The sequence below is a fragment of the Neolamprologus multifasciatus genome, chromosome 9 (assembly GCF_963576455.1).
Source record: "Neolamprologus multifasciatus chromosome 9, fNeoMul1.2, whole genome shotgun sequence".
Lineage (NCBI taxonomy): Eukaryota > Metazoa > Chordata > Actinopteri > Cichliformes > Cichlidae > Neolamprologus > Neolamprologus multifasciatus.
In genome coordinates, this window is record NC_140447.1 from 31,878,687 (window position 1) to 31,898,559 (window position 19,873).

Here is a 19,873-nt window from a genome sequence, read left to right on the forward strand (position 1 = left end):
CTATAAAAACTTTTGTACCACCAGATTTTCATATACTTACATTTGAAAGTGTTCGTCTCCTGCATTAACTCCCGCTTCGATCACTATCATTATCAGAAAAATATCTCCTGTATGGCCCACAATGAATCCTGGGATATGTTGGGCCACAAAGGACACACCTGACCCATCCTTCAAATTCAGGGAAATGAAGGACGCATTTGGAAGACTTCAAATTTGAACAGCCTTCGTCGCGTCCATGTGATATAATTTCCTACAAATGTGGCATTCGAAGCATCCTCTTCCTGAATTTGGAAACACCCAATGTGATGCTAGAGAGCTGGAAGAACCAGTCTCAACAAGAGACACACACACCTGATTTCCTGTAACTGCAGAGGGGAGGAGCCACCCGAGCAGGTGAGAACAGGAAGAGAAACAGCTGAGCCTCCTTCAGAGCAGCAGGAGGACGGTGGAGCTGAGGCAGGTGAGTGTTAACACCACATTGTTGTAGTTTTGCTGTCAGAGTCTCTGAGTGTGTTTGTGTGACTGTAGAGGGAAGAAGAAGAGTCACAGTGAGCTCTGTAGCTGTGATTGGCTCAATAATCACCTTCAATGGACTGAACGCAGAGAACGAGCCGAGGAACCTGACAAACCTGTTTGAGTCGAGTTCACGGTCACACACTTTCTATCTCAGAGGCTGTATCCCAATTCTACGGAGCCCCTCGGATGACACGGTCCAAAAAATAAATCAATTGTGGCCACAAAATGCTAATTTGTGGGCACGAAACACTTGACCAATAACCGTGATCCTTCCCAGTTCCTTGCAGTTGGGTGACAATAAAATCTATCCCGGCGTCCAGGTCCTACTTATGTCTGTAAGGAGACTGTTTACTTAGCCTGATAGGGCAAAGGACACTGTCTCAGCTGAACTATGGACATGCACACACACACACTTACACTGATAAGCACTCACTCATCCCCCCTCCCTTTCCAACGCCTTCGAAGCTTGTTTCCTGCGAGGGAACACGGTGGGTCTTTGTGCCGCGCTGGGGTGATAGTGCTGTGCAGGGCGGCTGCTGTGTTCGATTCGTATTACTCCTCACCCCCCTACCCAACCCTGTGGCTTGTTATGTGTTCACAATGTTGTGCTGTGGACATTTGTGTGCTTTTTGTGCAGAGGAGTTTTTTTGTTTCCTGTTCTCGTGCTGTCCTACCATGGAAGCACAGCATGAGTAGAGGTCTCTTTTTTTCCTCTTGTACTTTCCCGATGTTGTGTACATTCAGTGTTTTTTTCTGTAACGCTACCGGTCTCCGACTTGTATCCCCATGTAATGTCTGTGTTATGTGTGTAAGGTCGGGGGGGGTCCCATTTCACTGCAGGGCAACCTGCATGTGGCGAATAAAGCTTTGATTGATTGATTGATTGTAAAGCGACTGGGCTCTCAGTGTCCTGTTTAAATGTAAAATTGGTTCCTTGCATTGCAGGCTTTTCAAAATGCATTTGTAGCTCATTCCCAGCCTAAAATCAAACTCAATCATACCGTCTCTGTCCACGGTGTACAGGTTTAGCCTACTTATGCTTATGTCTCTACACAGCTGTCCAGGAATTGTATCAATATGATGTGCGCACGTTGTCTATTTCGTTGCCACGTTAGACCCAATTTGTGCCCACAAATTAGCATTTTGTGCCCTCGAAATAGTATTTTGTGGCCATAATTTATTTATTTTTTGGACCAAGTCATCAGAGGGGCTCTGTACAATTCAGGGTCTGCAGCCTTAAAGTACGCAGCCTCAACGGTCATCAAGGGCCGCGTACTCAAAGACCACTAAGGCCAGAAGTGTGAGGCTTGTGAAATGGGACGGTCTAGCCTCCGTCGCGCTGCCCCGGTTGCCTAGCAACCATGATACTAACAGCTGGAAATATTTCATACAGCTTTGTTTGACAGAAATGAAGGAGAACATATTTTGTTTGTTTCTACATGAGCTTTGTGTGATTTGTTGAGTATCTGAGGCTGAGACCACAGGACTGTAAAACATGATTGTTGGGCTTCATTTCTGTACTGAGCAGTTATTTAAGATTAGCTAGTAAATAACAATTAGCTAATGTTGTTCATGAGACTAAAGTCATCTCACTGTGGTAATGTAAATATAATATGGCCAATATTATATATATTGTCAGATTATTATGATATATAACAGCAGTGAGCTTGAGTCATGAGTCTGTGTCAAAGATTCAAGTTGCAGTTATTTATATTTCCTGTCACCTTAAATCTTCACTCAAAGATGAGTATCTGTGACAGTGTGTATACAGATGTATCATATATAAGAGACAAATATTGTTCGTTTAATATGTTGGCATTACTAAATGTGGCTCAATGCTGACTTTAATTATCCATAAAATCATCACATTCTCTGTCAGATTAAGCTCAGCTATTGAACGGCGTATATGTTAAAGTAAAGGCTTTAAAACCAAGTTAGTACAAACGTCACTAATGTCACATAACTTTGCTGACATGTGGCCAACAGGAATGTTTTAATGTTCTTCATTATTAAACAGTCGCACATAAATAAGTGACACAATATTCAGTACTTACTTTTAAAAGTTTGCTCTTCAGCCGCTCCGCTTCAGGCATCCGCCGTTTTTTTCCGAACAAAATATCCACACCCACCGCCGCGCTATGAATTGTGGGATATGTGGGACCATGAAGTCTACACTGGACCACACTTGTAATTTGGGGAAATGAACTGCACATTTGTCGACCGCATGTGGGACACCCTTTGTCGCGTCGCTGTGACGTAATCGTTCTCCAATTGAACACTACAAAGTGTCGCTGGATTGGGACACAGCTAAGGAAACTCACCTGTGGCCATACTTGCCAACCTTCAGACCTCAGAATTAGGGAGACATTCAAAAGGGCTGTTGGGGGGGCCTGGGGGAGTGGCATACATATACATATATATACAGAAAAATAGAATTTTACAGTGTTTATTTATTGGATAGAACAAGTTAAATGTCACCGCTATTATTGTCTGGCCGGAAACAGGGGGGTGTCCACATTCAGAGGCTGCATCCACCTGAGGACCCGGCCTTTGTGGTCTATAAGTGGGTTGGGTCCTCTGAAGGCTGGGTAAGCTGGAAGTGAGCGCCTGTGAAACTGGTCGGTCTAGCCTTCAGAATTACGTCACGAGCTCTCTCGGTGGAGTGAAACTCTGCCATCGGCTCCTTGCTATCTGAAATATAACCAGACGCTGGCGTAAACTCTCGACCATCTCACACTTCTGTTTAATCGCTTTTCTTGTTGATTTTATTCAGGTGTGTGAAAACCACGAGGAACCCTCCTGGGGGATTAATAAAGTTTTATTTAATCTAATCTAATTTTATTTAATCTGATCTGGAAAATCGGGAGAGTTTCCAGAAATTCGGGGTTCTCCTGTAAAAATCAGGAGGGTTGGCATGTATGCCGGAGGCTGGGTGTGTCTCTCTCTTCTTTGCTTGGAATTGTTTGGCACATGTGTAGAGCTCCTCTGGTGCATTTCTTTTGTTTGAAGGTTGTGGTGGGAGTAAAGAGGGTAAGTCTGGGGACCTCATATACTTACTCACGTAGAATCTTTGATAACTATTAATATGAGAAGCTGGAGAAATAATTGAAGAAAGAAGCTGAGGATTGCAGTGGCGTGTCTAGAAAATTTTTGTTGGGGGGGCCAGGTAGGGGCACAGATTTGGAGAAGGGTGGCAGATGTAATTGGCAGATAATGTTAAAAACAATTCTACCAACCGTTAACCATAATTCAATAACCCTATAAACCTAATAACCGAATGCGCTTTTAACTCTTATTAGAATGAGATTTTAACCACTACGGTGCAAAGTTTTTAGATACTGCGTTGATAAAGTACAAGAGATACAATCAGTGCTTTGTCAGTGTTTACTCAGCAGTCAAGGACAGCAATATTTGCATAGTATTTTTACTGACATGTAGTGCACATATGTTTTGGGCAAAAACATTTTTGAATATTAAAATATGAACATTTTTAACATACAATTGGCAAATTAGCCAATGAAAAATTTATCTGCCTGTTAAAAAAAGAAGATAATCTTATTACAAATTGGTGTTTGATTTTGAAACAGGAAAAAAGTGGGGAAACAACTGAAAAGACTAACATTTGAATAAAACCTGAAAGCAAGTAAATACTTTCTATGCTGCCTTATGGTAAACTTTGGTAATATTGATAAAGAACAACACTGGCTGATGATGAAATACAGTCAGCTGGCACGGTGACACTGCCAGTATTAACCTGCAGGGCTGGAGTGGGACAAGAAATTGGGCATTTTGACTACAGACCGGCCCCCCAGGTATTAAAGCCATAAAGCCTTTGAATGAAAACAAACGCTGTTGTGACAGTGATGTACAGTCTTGTTGGTATATGTATGATTTCTATACATTTTACGTCAGATAAAAACCTTTTTCGCAAGATTCAGATAATTATTTAATAAAAGCTAGATATTTTAAATGAGAATAAGAAAGAAAAGTATTTCTTTGTGCCCCCCTCTTCCTGTTGATGCCCTACCTGCCCCCCTGGCAACACTTTGCTAGATCCGCCCCTGCACAGTTACCAGCTGTCAGCTACATAAAAAAAGGATCCTGGTGTTATTTGTCTCTCAGAAACAGTTCATAGCTTCAACTCATTCATGTCACCTAAAAGGTAAACCTGTTTCTCCATCACAGCTCTGATGATTCAGTAAGGACATCTCCTGGTTTCATCTTCATGCTTCCCTCTCACCACATATTCAAACCGATATCATGACCAGCAGCTTTACAGCTGTGGCTCCAGCAAACATCAGCTGATACTAGAAATTAATATTAAATAAATTCTAACAACAGCTGATCAAGCTTAAACGTGCTGCTGTTGTTTAGCGTGACATCCGCTGGTTTCCTGTTTCTGGCGCAAAGTGGGCGATAAACAAACAAGAGAGAAAAGCTGATCAGCTGATCATTGATCAGTTTCATGATTGAATGAGAGAAGAAGAGGCAGCTGCAGCGTAAAGACAGAATAACTCCAGCTTTGTGTATTTTTCCATTGTAGCTGAAGTCCGGGACAAACAGCGTTCCTTCTCAGCTCAATACCAAACGCGTAATATTTTCTCTGAATGAGGGACCATTCCATTTTTTAGGAGCCGTTGGCAACTCTACTAATTAACCTTATGAATAAAATAAAGTTCACTATCAGTAACATCATAGCACCCACCCAGCTGTATAGAAACTCCATCATGCTAGCTAGTACGCAGTACAAGTTATTGTAACTGACGGTAAAAAGTCAGCACAACAAAAATAAACTCCACCTAAACTTGGTTTATATCTGACCCAGATAGACTGCAGGTCATAACTTCTTACCTGAAGTTCAGTTCACCTGATACTCGGACCGGCGGCTGCCTCGGGTCTCTCCTCCTCCTACCTCCCCTTTCCCTCATCCACCTGTTGCCTCTGTGGAAGCTCCGCCATAGCCACCACCAAACAACTGAGTTATTTTTACACATCGGCCAGCATCTGGCCAATCCACCACCTCTCATTGTTCATGCCGTTACAAAACAAAAAAATCATCAGCCCACCGTGCAAATGTCCGATGGCTAGTCCAGCTATGTTAACTTGTTAATCTTTCGCCGAAAAAATGTTTTCAGCGGTGCTGTCTTTCGTGCTTGGCTCTCCTACCTTTGCTAACATGATGCTCATAGTGCAGAAGCCGGTGCTGCATTCACTTACCCTCGGATATCTGAACTTCAATGTGAAACCATAATCGTACATTTGATATTTCATTAAGTTTTAGTGTTTTAGCCTCGGGGTGGCACCTGGGGTGGCCAGTCTGGTTGGGGGGGTGGCCTGTGCCCCCCCAGGCCACCCCGCTGGACACGCCACTGGAGGATTGTTGTAGCATTTCTCAATAATATTAGAAACAGCTTTTGACTTCTCTGCGTTGACAGTGTCCTGATACCTGTACAGACGGTCTCTCAGCATCAGAAACACACCTGCATCTGTTTCCACTTACGTTCAGCCTTCCTGCTCTCTCGTCTGGCTGAACGAGCAGCCTCGTTTATCCACGGATCCGATTGTGGTTTCATAGTTTTAAAAGGAGCAACCTCATCAAGGACAGTTTGGCATTTATCATAAAAATTAGATGTCATCTGCTCGGTACCATCGCCAAGGGGAGATCTTAAACTTCTTAAAAGCACTGGAAAATAGTTCTGTTGCAGATGGGTTAAATACACAACAATGGGGTGTTGGAATAAGAGGAGGAAAATGGCAGTGAGATAAAAATATATCAAACACAACAGTGAAAAAACAGCATCACATGTTTCCATGTTTAGGACCGGTAACCCTAAAGACAGCACAAGATCCAGCGTATGAGCCTGTTTCTGGGTGTAGATCAGTCTCATGATAAACAGGCTCAAGAACGTCTCTGGGATTACTGCTGTTGTTTTAAAAGGGTTTATGTCATATTTATGACAATGACGATAAAGCTCATCTTTGCTCTGTAAGTGTCCTGGTCCTGAGTCTGACCACTCAGTGTTTTGTGTTTCTTTATAATATTCTGTGTTCTTGTTTATTCTGTGATGTTTTCAGGTTCGGTTTGCCATCCGTTAGGGTTTTGTTTTGTGCCTACCTGCTCCCACTTCTCTGTGTTCCCTCTGTCTGTCTATGGTGTCACTGTGTCTGCTTGTGAGTCTGTTCGGTTCAGTGTGTTGTCTGGTTCTCTGTGTCTGTGAGTTTCCTGTTTTGTTCTGAAGGTCCTTGTCTTATGTGAGTGTGTTCAGATTACGTTTGCCCTGCCTCGTCTGTTGTGATTTCTCCCAGGTGTGTTCCCCTCCTGTCTCCCATCCCCTGATTACTGCTGTGTGCATTTAAGCCCTGTGTGTTCTCCTGCCTGTTGCTGGTTCGTCTGGGATATTTGGTGTGTTATGGTCTGCGTATCACCCGCCGTTGTCTCTCTGTGTCTCCCTACTTCTCTGGGTTTGGTTTTAGGTTTGTTTTTGTTAGTTGTTTAAGTTTATTCTCGCCTCGCCGTTTCTGTTTTTCATCCTCCTCACTAAATAAAGTTCACTCTCGTCACTCGTGACAGTAAGAGGCTGATCTTTGTCACAGACACTTCTTGGAATGTGGTTTTGTGAGTTTTTGGAACGAAACAGGAGGAGCAGGTCTGTAGATGAGAGGAAGAAAGAACGAGGAAAAAAAACGTGTGTGTGTGTGTTGTTCAGCTGGTCTGGGTGTGGTTCTTGATCAGACTGGTGTTCAGAGCTTAGATAAAGGTGCACAGGGATAAGAGAGGGGCTGCTGATGATCATGTCGATATTTCAGGGTCTGCATGCAGCTCTGCAGGTACCCACAGACTCTGCTGTACTTCATGTTTCTGTATCTCAGGATCAACTTTGAATCATTTTCTGCTCCTGAAGTGACTGAAGTGACTCTAAAGAATTTTAGCTCCTCCTCTTTGTGGTTAGGCCAGACATCCTGGTTCTCACACTACTGTGACAAATAATGAAAATATATAATCATATCATTTTATGTAGCACTGTTTAGAACTATAGTGCTCTGACAAACCATTAAAAAAAGATCTGTAAACTGAGAAGCAGAAAACCAACGAGCTTCACTTTAGTTTCATCTTGTCACCACCTGGCTCAAAAGCCACAACAGAAACAAGGAGACGAAAACCAGAATTTCAGTGAGAAGAGGTTTTAGAGAGACAGACACTATCTCTACTTTTAAGATTAGGCTTAAAACTTTCCTTTTTGCTAAAGCATATAGTTAGGGCTGGACCAGGTGACCCTGAATCCTCCCTTAGTTATGCTGCAATAGATGTAGGCTGCCGGGGGATTCCCATGATGCATTGAGTTTTTCCTTTCCAGTCACCTTTCTCACTCACTATGTATTAACAGACCTCTCTGTATTGAATCATATCTGTTATTAACCTCTGTCTCTCTTCCACAGCATGTCTTTATCCTGTCTTCCTTCTCTCACCCCAACCAATCACAGCAGATGGCCCCACCCCTCCCTGAGCCTGGTTCTGCTGGAGGTTTCTTCCTGTTAAAAGGGAGTTTTTCCTTCCCACTGTTGCCAAAGTGCTTGCTCATAGGGGGTCATATGATTGTTGGGTTTTTCTCTGTATCTATGAAGCGCCTTGAGGCGACATTTGTTGTGATTTGGCGCTATATAAATAAAATTGAATTGAATTGAATTGAATTAGAAGAGAAGGGCTACTGAACCTCCTCCTGAAAGCCTGCCTCAGGTATGCTTTAATCCAAAGCTGACTCGGTGTGGCCCATCGGCACCAGCTGAACTCACTGAGGAGATTAGGGGCTGCAGAGGGGCCTAAGAATCTTTAGAGAGGAGAAAACACAAAGACAAGGATTTCAGTCTGTAGATGTGCAAAGCTGGTAGAGACAGACCCTAAAAGACTGGCAGCTGTAACTGCAGCAAAAGGTGGTTCTACAAAGTATTGACTCAGGGGCTGAATAATTACGCACACCCCACGTTACAGTTATTTATTTGTAAAACATGTTTGGAATCATGTATGATTTTCGTTCCACTTCTCACGTGTGCACCACTTTGTGTTGGTCTTTCACCTGGAATTCCAATAACATTGATTCATGTTTGTGGCTGTAATGTGACAAAATGTGGAAAAGTTCAAGGGGCTGAATACTTTTGCAAGCCACTGTAAACACAGTGAGTGCAGAGCAGAGGTGGCAAAAGTACAGTCAGGGGTTCATCCTACAGCACGATAATGACCCCAAACATCAGTCCAAGCGGTGCCAGAACTACCTCAGGAAGAACGAACAAGATGGTGAGCTTGAAAACATGGAGTGTCCAGCACAGTCTCCAGACTGAAACCCCATCGAGCTGGTTTGAACTGGACAGAAGACTGAAAGCAAAGCAACCTACATGGTCCTTACCATCGGTGACCCCGGCTGTTTGGGACTTTATTTTGGCCTCAAACAGCGCTGCCTTCTTCCTGTTTACCCGACGTCATCGGAGCGCGCTCACCCGAAGCTGCTTTATTGGTCGCCATGCCGACGGGATACGAGGGGAGGTGGAGGAAATATGAACCCATCCTGCTACCACGGATGGACAGACAGTTAAATTAGCTCTCTTAAACGCACGATCTGTTTCCTGAAAGTTTTAAATCAGCTGTGGTAGTGCCAATCTTGAAAAAGCCCAGACTGGATGTTGACATGGTGACAAACTATAGACCCATCTCACATCTGTCTTTTTTATCTAAAATCTTTGAAAACGTGGTTTTTAAGCAGCTCATTGAGCATCTGTCAACAAACAATCTGTTTGAAGCATTTCAGTCTGCTTTTAGACCAAATCACTCCACAGAAACAGCTTTAGTCAAAGTGGTAAATGATCTTCTGGTAAATGCAGACAACGATTGCACTTCAGTTTTATTACTGCTGGATCTAAGTGCTGCGTTTGACACTGTGGATCACTGCATTTTAATGGATAGGCTTGAACATTTTATTGCAATTACAGGAAATGTTTTATGATGGCTGAGATCTTACCTGTCTGGGAGGTCTCAGACTGTTAGTTTTAAAAATGATCTCTCTGAGACTTGTGCAGTGAGGCATGGGGTCCCTCAGGGCTCCGTAGTTGGACCACTGCTGTTTTCTATGTACCTGCTGCCTCTTGGTGTTCTTTTACGTTCTTTTAATGAAACCTTTCATTGTTACGCTGATGACCTGCAGCTTTATGTTCCTCTAACCATTGGAAATTGTGCTGAAGTCTCTAAACTAGAATCTTGTCTATCTGCAATTAAGGGCTGGTTATCGGATAATTTCTTGCTCCTAAATCCTGATAAAACAGAGTTGATGGTCATTGGGCCGCACAAATTTCAGCACTTGTCCCAAAATTTCATCTTGAAAATTGATGACAGTGTCATAAATTGCAGGAACAAGGTAAAAAACTTGGGTTTGTAGTTTGACATGGTGCTCTCCTTTGAATCTCGTGTAAAAGAGATAACAAAGACCACCCCTTATCATTAGAGGAACATCAGCCAAAATCAGACAGGTTTTGTCAAGCGACACTGCAGAGGTTCTTGTCCATGCATTTCTGTCTTAACATATTGATTATTGTAATGCTCTTCTTTCTGGGCTTCTAAAGAAATGTTTCAGAGGTCTACAGATGGTGCAAAATGCAGCTGCTCACATTTTAACAAGAACTGGGAAATTTGAGCACATTAGCCTTGTTCTGAGATCTCTTCACTGGCTACCTTGTCCGGTTCGAGCAGATTTTAAGGTCCTGCTGCTCACCTACAAGGCTTTAAACGGATCGGCACCTTCATACCTCTCCGACCTTTTACACCTTTATGTTCCATCTCGTGCTCTCCGATCTCAGGACTCTGGCCTTCTAAAGGTTCCTAGAGCCAGAAAAAAGACAGTTGGAGAGATTTTTCTTTTCGTGCCCGTTTCTGTGGAACAACCTCCCTCAAGATATTCGGCAGGCTGCTCTGTGGAGGTTTTTAAAACTAAGTTGAAGACACATTTGTTCACCCGATCCTACATGTCTTAATTCTGTGGCTTTTAGTTTTTACATTTTTATTGTTTTTAACTTGTATTGTGTCTTTTACCTGTATTGGTATGTATTGCTCTTATTTTATTTATCTCTTTAGTTGTACAGCACTTTGTTTGAAAGCGCTTTATAAAGTTATTATTATTATTATTATTATTACAAGGTCCACATTTATGGGAACATCTGCTACAGATGTGGGAGAATATTTGATTTCTATAGTAGACATAAGCCACGGGTGTGTTCAGTCAAACGTTTAGAATAAACTTTGGTCTATAAATGTGTTTCAGGATTTATTTTTAACTCCAACTGCTTATTTGTACTATGCTTTCATTTCAGAGTGCAATGAGAAATAAAAAGGATATTTTCAATAAAACTGTCACGATCCTGGGTCTGTGACTCAGTGTTTTCTGTTTTGTATTGTTAATCTTTGATTTCATGATGTATCTTTGTTTATTCTTACGTTTTGGTTCTGTGTTTTATTGTACCTCTAAGTTCAGTCTATGTATTTCCTGCTTTGTTGTGAAGGTCCGTGTCTCATGTCAGTGTGTTTAGTTTGCATTTAATCTGTCTCGTCTTGTCAGTCACTCCCAGCTGTGTCCTCCTTCTGTGTCTCATTCTCTCGTTATCCCTCTGTGTATTTAAGCCTTGTGTTTGCCTCTGTTAGTTGCTGGTTCGTCTGCGTATCTGTCAGGGTCCTGGGTCTCCTGATCTAGTGTTTTCAGTTCTTTGTGATTTTTGTATTATGTCCGTTTTGTTTGTGAGTTATTCTATGCTTCCTAGGTTTTGATTCCCTGCCCCCTTGTTTCTCTGTGCACTCTGTTCTGTGTTTAGTCTTCTCTGTCCATTTGTTCCGCCCTGTGTTGTTGCCTTCTGTGTCTCCCTCTGTGTAACTGTCTATATAGTGATGTGTTGTGGTGCTTTGCTCCCACCCCTTGTGTTCCGTGTTTTTGTCGTCCCTTCGTGTACTTCTTCATATTCGTGTACTGTTAGTTTTCCCAGTGTAGGCTTTTGCTTAATTTCCATGCTCACCTTCGCCATTTCTGTTTGTATCACCATGTGATGAATAAACTCACTTGCATCTGAGCTGCCTGCATAAAGGGTCCTTTAATAATTTACACACGGCTCGCAAACCGTGACAAAAACACTGGAAAAATTGGGCTGTTCTAAAACGTTTGACGGGTAGTGTATATATTTAGTTTATATATTTTCTTTACTTATATAGTTTGTTTTATATTGTAGCAAAGTGTTACTTGGATACTTCTCTATGTGCTTCTTTATGTGCAATTTTGTTGCATTCTGAGCCTTAGAAATTTATTGGTGGTAGTGATGAACTGCTGCCAGTGTGTGAATGTGTGTGTGAATGGGTGGATGACTGGTTGTGTAAAGCGCTTTGGGGTCCTTAGGGACTAGTAAAAGCGCTATACAAATACAGGCCATTTACCATAACTGCTGTTAGAATCATGTTAAATTCTGATAAATCAGACAATTACCTCTCCAGCTGTTGTTACAGTCTTTGTGTTTATCGGATCCTTACAGGGTAAAAGATGACGACACCTAAACAAATCCTTCTGGGGACTTTGAAGGATTTGGGACGTGAAAACTTTGAAGAATTTAAGTGGCATCTGAAGGACTACAGGTCTGTAGAAGGTTTACCAGCAATCCCAGAGAGTGAACTGGAGAATGCAGAGAGGACAAAAGTAGTGGATCTGATGTTTGATACCTACTCTATCAACACTTTTGAAGTCGCTAAAATCCTTTTGGGGAGGATAAACAAGAATGATCTGTTGGAGAATTTAAATAAAACCATCCCAGAACCCAAAGGTAAGTCAGGGAATGACTAAACAAAAAACACATAAACATTAGTTAACATTACACAGGTGCCATTACCATCCATATAAATAATGAATCCAAAACACTTGCCAACACTTTCAGGAGTGAGAGACTGCAGAAAGCCAACAGTTTGTGTTTTATGCATCTGCACAAATAATCTCCTGTGTACACATGAATATCTGCTCTTTGGGTTGGTTTGATTAAAATGGGACCAGCAGCAGGTTTTCTGCACATTTTACAGATTTATATTGTCAGATTGGTTTTAGAGCTGTTTTATCAACATAAATGAGGAGACAACAACAGTTTGGGACATGTCACAAATATGATCAAAGTGCTTTTTCAAGTGCATCATTAGAAGACATGGCATACATTTACACTGCTATGCAGATGACACCCAGCTCTATCTGTCCATGAAGCCAGATAACACACACCAATTAGTTAAACTGCAGGAATGTCTTAAAGACATAAAGACCTGGATGGCCGCTAACTTTCTGCTTCTTAATTCAGATCAAACTGAGGTCATTGTACTCGGCGCTGAAAAGCTTAGAAATATGGTATCTAACCAGATTCTTACTCTGGATGGCATTACCTTGGCCTCCAGTAACACTGTGAGGAACCTTGGAGTCATTTTTGACCAGGACATGTCTTTCAATGCACATATTAAACAAATATGTAAGACTGCTTTCTTCCATTTGTGCAACATCTCTAAAGTTAGAAATATCCTGTCTCAGAGTGACGCTGAAAAACTAGTTCATGCATTTATTACTTCCATGCTGGACGACTGTGATTCATTATTATCAGGAAGTCCTAAAAACTCCCTGAAAAGCCTTCAGCTAATCCAAAATGCTGCAGCAAGAGTCCTGACAGGGACTAGAAAGAGAGAGCATATTTCTCCTGTTTTGGCTTCCCTTCATTGGCTTCCTGTTAAATCCAGAATTCAAAATCCTGCTTCTCACATACAAGGTCTTAAATAATCAGGCCCCATCTTATCTTAATGACCTTGTAGTACCATATCACCCTATTAGAGCAGCAGTCCCAAACCCCCGGGCCTCGGACCGGTACCGGTCCGTGAGTCGTTTGGTACCGGGCCGCGAGAGTTGAGGCTCAGGTGTGAAATGTATAGTTTTCAGGTTTTTTATCGGTTTTCAGCGTTATTTTGTTATCGTTTTTATCGTTAACTCTGTTTTCCTGGGTCTTTTCACGTGTGTTATGAATAAATTTTCTTTTTTTTGGAACCGGTACTAGTTTTATTTTGTTGTATTTATCCGCGACACCTTAAAGGCCGGTCCATGAAAATATTGTCGGGCATAAACCGGTCCGTGGCGTAAAAATGGTTGGGGACCGCTGTATTAGAGCACTTCGCTCTCGCTTTGCCGGCCTACTTGTTGTTCCTAGAGTATTTAAAAGTAGAATGGGAGGCAGAGCCTTCAGGTTTCAGGACCCAAAAAGATAGTTGGGTTTTGTCTGTTGTGTTATTGTAGGTTCTTTACCTTACAATATAAAGCACATTGGGGTGACTGTTGTTGTTATAATTGAAATTCTTTCATTTATTCTACATATTTATTCATTACTGGCTCCATAGTGTTGTTTATGTAATATGTGAAGTGTTGCTAGTATTGATTTGGTGCTGTATAAATAAACATAATTAAATCGAATGTGTCTCTATAAAACCTGCCCTCAGTTATAACCCAAGTGTCAGGGCTCAATGGCTCATAAAAAGGACTCAAGCGCAGAACCAAAAACCGGAGGCTGAGTGACTTTTAACAGAAATGTATTTTACTAGATTTCTTGACGGAGAAAGCTGAATCACAGCTAAATTCAACAGCAAGCGAGGTATTATGAGAAGTGCAGAGCTGAGGCCAGAACATAAGCTGAGGCAGGTCAAAGGAACAACGGGCAGAAACGGGCGGATAGAAACTATCCAGGATCACTGGAACAAAGGAGATAATAATCAGAGTGGGCCACAGTGTAGTGAATGAGCCCAAGATTTAAAAACTAAGAGGTCTTACGTGGCTGTAGGTGGAGATCAGCTGGAGGAGATGAATTAAATCTGGGTACAGAGTGAGATGTGGGTGCACAGGGAGGCAGGCAGGTGAGGAGGGCAGTTTGCAAGAGTGAGTTTTACCAGCAGCGGCAGGCCAGAATCCTGAGGCATGACTTATGGCGAGAGTTGGAAGATATATCCAGGTGCCGACTAGGGAACAGGAAAAGAGGGTTACACGAAACAAGCTGAGGAGCACAAGACAAAATGTGAGGCAGAGAACTGACTGTGGTAAGCAGACAGTCTGGAGAAGGTTCATTGTGAGTTCTGCTCATAAATACTGCCGGAGTAATTGGCAACAGGTGAGGAGCAGGGAGGAGTGAGGAGGGCTCCACCCAGGGGAGGAGAGCTGATGCTGTGGAAAGTTAGTCAGACTCACCTGGATCATGACACCAAGAGTCCAGTGAACTGAACACATAACCACAGTAACAAGAATGCAGTTTTCTCATTTGTGTCATTTGCTGTATCTTCATGCAGAGATTCTCCCTGAGTGTCAGCTCAAACTCAAGTCAAACCTGAAGAAGAAGTTCCAGTGTGTGCATGAGGGGATTTCTACAACAGCAGACCAGACCCTCCTGAATCAGATCTACACAGAGCTCTACATCACAGAGGGAGGGACTGCAGAGGTCAATGATGAACATGAGGTCAGACAGATTGAAACAGCAGCAACGAAACCAGACAGACCAGAAACAACCATCAGACAAGAAGATATCTTTAAACTCCCACCTGGAAGAGATAAACCAATCAGAACAGTGCTGACAATGGGAGTGGCTGGCATTGGGAAAACTGTCCTAACACAGAAGTTCACTCTGGACTGGGCTGAAGACAAAGCCAACCAGGACTTCCAGTTCATGTTTCCATTCACTTTCAGAGAGCTGAATCGGCTGAAAGAGGAAAAGTTCAGCTTGGTGGGACTTGTTCATCACTTCTTTTCTGAAACCGAAGAAGCAGGAATCTACAGATTTGAAGACTTCCAGGTTGTGTTTATCTTAGATGGTCTGGATGAGTGTCGACTTCCTCTGGACTTCGACAGAACAACAATCCTGACTGACCCTAGAAAGTCCACCTCAGTGGATGTGCTGCTGATAAACCTCATCAGGGGGAAACTGCTTCCCTCTGCTCGCCTCTGGATAACCACACGACCTGCAGCAGCCAATCAGATCCCTCTTGACTGTGTTGGCATGGTGACAGAGGTCAGAGGGTTCACTGACCCACAGAAGGAGGAGTACTTCAGGAAGAGATTCAGAGATGAGGAGCAGGCCAGCAGCATCATCTCCCACATCAAGACATCACGAAGCCTCCACATCATGTGCCACATCCCAGTCTTCTGCTGGATCACTGCTACAGTTCTGGAGTTTGTCATGAAGTACAAAGAGAGCGAAGATCTGCCTAAGACTCTCACAGAGCTCTACCTACGCCTTATGCTATTTCACCTAAAAACAAAGAACATCAAGTATGATGGAGGAGCTAAGAAAGATTCACGCTGGAATCCCGAGAACAAGAAGATGATTGATTCTCTGGGAAAACTGGCTTTTGATCAGCTGCAGAAAGGAAACCTGATCTTCTATGAATCAGACCTGACAGAGTGTGGCATCGATATCAAAGCAGCCTCAGTGTACTCAGGAGTGTTCACACAGATCTTTAAAGCTGATGAGTGCCACATGTTCAAAAACGTTGTTTACTGTTTCGTCCATCTGAGCATTCAGGAGTTCTTTGCTGCTCTTCATGTCTATCTGACCTTCATCAACTCTGGAGTCAACCTGCTTAAGAAACAATCTCGTCGCTCTAAAATTTTCCAGAAAACACTTACTGTAAAAGACTTCTACCAGAGTGCCGTGGACAAAGCCTTGAAGAGTCCAAATGGACACCTGGACTTGTTCCTCCGCTTCCTCCTGGGTCTTTCACTGCAGACCAATCAGGATCTCCTACGCATGCTGACACAGAGAGGAAGTAGCTCACAGACCAATCAGGAAACAGTTCAGTACATCAAGAAGAAGCTCAGTGGGAAACTGTCTGCAGAGAAAAGCATCAACCTGCTCCACTGTCTGAATGAACTGGATGATCGTTCTCTAGTGGAGGAGATCCAACAGTCCCTGAGATCAGGAAGTCTCTCCACAGATAAACTGTCTCCTGCTCAGTGGTCAGCTCTGGTCTTCATCTTACTGTCATCAGATCTGGATGAGTTTGACCTGAAGAAATACTCTGGTTCAGAGAAGGCATTTTTGAAGCTGCTGCCAGTGGTCAAAGCCTCCAAGAAAGTGCTGTAAGTGAATCTATGAACAAATATGTTTAATAATGCTAGATGAATAAAATAATATGTCTCCATTGTTATTCTTCCTCAGGCTGACAGATTGTAAACTCTCAAAAAGAAGCTTTGAAGCTTTGTCTGAAATTCTCAGCTCCCCATCCAATCATCTGAGAGAGCTGGACCTGAGCTCGAACAAGCTGCAGGATTCAGAATTGGATTTGCTGTGTGTTGGACTAAAGACTCCTGACTGTAAACTTGAAACTCTCAGGTAAGGATACAGACTTTTTGACACTTTTTGACTCTTAAATCTGTAAGTTTATCTTGATGCGGACGTTCAAAGTCAGCACAGTTTTCCTTTTAAGTTCCTGAGTTTATATTTTTGACTGTCAGGTTGTCTGGACAGATGTTTTTATTTCATTTTTTTTACTTGTCCCTAAAGTCAGAACTAAACCCACATGTTACTGGAGCAGCCTTCCTGAAGACAGCAGTGTGTTTTCATGCTTTTAAAGCCAAACTCACCTTTCTGACCCGACTTTCATTTATTATCTATTTTTATTTGTTTATTATATATTTATTTCTACTGATTAACTACTGCTCACATATTTTATCCTCCTTTTTAATTGTTCATTTCTTTTTACCCAGTGTTTCTATATTGCACTGTGTATTTGTCATCTATATTTATCATGCACTACTTTGCTCATTTATTGATTGGTTTTAATGTTCTTACCTGTTCTCTGGTTTGTTTGTTTGTTTGTTTTGCTCAGTTCTGTTTTTCTGAGGTTTTTTAAGTTATTAAATTTGTAACTAGTGATTTGTGTGTGTGACAGAGAGGCACTGCTAGGGATTTTTGACACAAGTTGTTCTTGTAAAATCAGTCTGTGAAGGTTCTCAGACATCCAGGTCACCGTAGTCTAAGGAGCTTGGAAAGAAAAGCGTCTGGACTTCTTTAGGTTTCCTTGAAGATGTTTCACCTCTTATGAGAGAAGCGTCTTCAGATCTAAGGTCAAATGGTGGAGTGGGGCAGTCAGTGAAAGGGCAATGGTGGTGGCTCAGGGTTTGTATGTTTGGGGGGTTCAGAGGGAAAAGATGAATGCAGGTCTGGAGTTGGTGTGTGAGAGCAGGGAGTGAATTCAGCATCCTGACAGCCTGGATGAAGCTGTCTCTCAGGCTATGTCCACACGTACCCGGGTATTTTTGAAAACGCAGATTTTTCTATGCGTTTGCATCTTTCGTCCACACGTAAACGGCGTTTTTGGTCACTGAAAACAGAGATTTCTAAAAACGCCTGCCAGGGTGGATATTTTTGAAAACTCAGTTTTTGCATTTACGTGTAGACGAGAAAAACGGAGAAAACGCAGAATCAAAGGTGTGCGCCTTTTTTGACATCACACTGTGCGCCACGTTATTGTTTCGGTGAATTGAATTTCTACAATACTGTTACTGTTAATTGTTCTCTCTGCAGTGTTTAAATGCTTACATACACACACACACACAGTTACTGTCCCTCCACACATACGACTCGGTTCTGCTTCTATGCCCCAGCTTCGTTTACTTTTTCCCACCGAGGCTTCTAGACTTCTGATTGGCCAACATTTCTGCACGGTTAGGAATATATCGCCACCTGTTGCTTTGGCATGTTCCTAGCAGCGTTTTCCTTCATTTCTGCCTTTACGTGTGGACGGGATTATTTTTTAAAACGAAAATGGAAAATCTCCGTTTTCAAAAATACCCGTGTACGTGTGGACGTAGCCTCAGTCTCCTGGTTCTGGCCCGGAGGCTCTTCAGTCTCCTTCCTGATTGCAGCAGATCCTGACAAGCATGTTGTCAGGACCTGGGGCTTTGTGTGTGTTGATCCTGGCAAGGGATCTCCACACACTGTCTGGGGATAGTGTCTCCACCCGATCGTTGGGGGGGTGGAGTCTTCTGTGCTGGGGTGGCGTTCTGTGCCTCAAAGCGAGAGAAAATTTCATTTAGCTCTTACGGTAATGTGGTGGACCCGACAGCGGTGTGAGGAGTGGGCTTGTAGTCTGTGATGGTCTGTATCCCTTGCCACAGCCTCTGAGTGTCTCTGCTGTCACTGAAGCTTTGCAAAATCCTCCTGGAGCGCTGCATTTCCACCTCTCTGATGCACGTGACAGGTTTGCTCTTGCTGTTGTTAGGCTCACCTCATCCCCAGCTTTCAAGGCTGCATTTCTCACCCTCAGGAGCCTGTAGACCTCACCTGTGAGCCATGGTTTCTGATTGGCCCGGACAGTGGTCTCTACGACCTCATCGATGCCTTTTGAGATGTAGCCAATGACAGTTTCTGTATATTCCTGCAGGTCTGTGGTGTTGTCATGTGTGGCGGCCTGTTTAAGGATCTCCCAGTCTGTGGTGGAAAAGCAGTATTGCAGGTCCTTCTGGCCACACACGTACCTGCTTACGAACTGGTTTAGTGACTTTGACCAGGGGCCTGTATGCTGGCATTAGCATAACAGTGATGTGATCAGAGGCACCAAAGTGGGTGGGTGGGGGGCTTTGTAATCTCCTCTCTGGGTGGTGAAAACATTTCCAAAATGTTGTTTCCTTGTGTTGGAAATTCAATGTGTCTATGCAGTAGTAAACATAGGGGGCCCAAATTCATGGGCTGCATCCTCCTGAGGACGCATTTGTAGATCGATTACGTCACAGCGACACGATGAAGGCTGTCCAAATTCGTAGACTCCTCCGAATGCAGCCGAGAAATGCGTCCTCATTTTCCCCGAATTTGAAGGATGGGTCGGGTGTGTCCTTCGTGGCCCACCATATCCCAGAATTCATAGCGTGGCCCAGCCAAACTCCAGTTTCCGGCAATGGCGGCCGCTACTAAGTTTTAATATTACTCTTATTACTCTTTCTGGGTCACAAAATAAACTTTTAACATGTTTTCAGACGAGAATGTAGCTGTGTAAACTTTAAATATCTGCTCGGTTTATCAAGATATCACATATTTGCAAAAGTGCTCCGACATTTTCGGAGACGTCTGTTACCCACCAGCTCGATAGCTAGCCGGGAGCTCGAGGGTCACTGAAGCCGCCGAGAACAGCAAACTCCCGGCACATCATGTTCAGATCACCGCGGTCTTTCGCTACTCAGGTTAAACGTGATATATAAGTGACTTAGACAACCTAAAAATATTATTGTTTGGCTTTTTTTCAGTGTTTTATTTGTTCATGAGTAAATCGGTTTGGCTGAGATTAAAGTTA

At 42.9% G+C, this 19,873-nt stretch overlaps 2 protein-coding genes across 3 annotated transcripts in view; both read left to right on the top strand.

Moving 5' to 3' along the window:
• LOC146511908 (NACHT, LRR and PYD domains-containing protein 12-like) overlaps positions 1–19,873 on the top strand; it is a 249,349-nt gene that overhangs the window by 140,981 nt on the left and 88,495 nt on the right. The gene's annotated exons all lie outside the window — the stretch shown is intronic.
• Positions 326–19,695, top strand: LOC146511914 (protein NLRC3-like). 2 transcript variants are annotated; one of them, XM_085171702.1, is made up of 5 exons: positions 326–460; positions 12,067–12,351; positions 14,879–16,664; positions 16,744–16,917; positions 17,089–19,695. In XM_085171702.1, the coding sequence occupies exons 2-5, from the start codon at positions 12,075–12,077 to the stop codon at positions 17,096–17,098; spliced, it is 2,247 nt and encodes a 748-aa protein (XP_085027828.1). In that variant the 5' UTR covers positions 326–460; positions 12,067–12,074; the 3' UTR covers positions 17,099–19,695. The 2 variants fall into 2 exon arrangements, with proteins under 2 accessions (XP_085027828.1, XP_085027829.1); XM_085171703.1 differs by lacking the exon at positions 17,089–19,695 and having other exon boundaries at positions 16,744–17,082.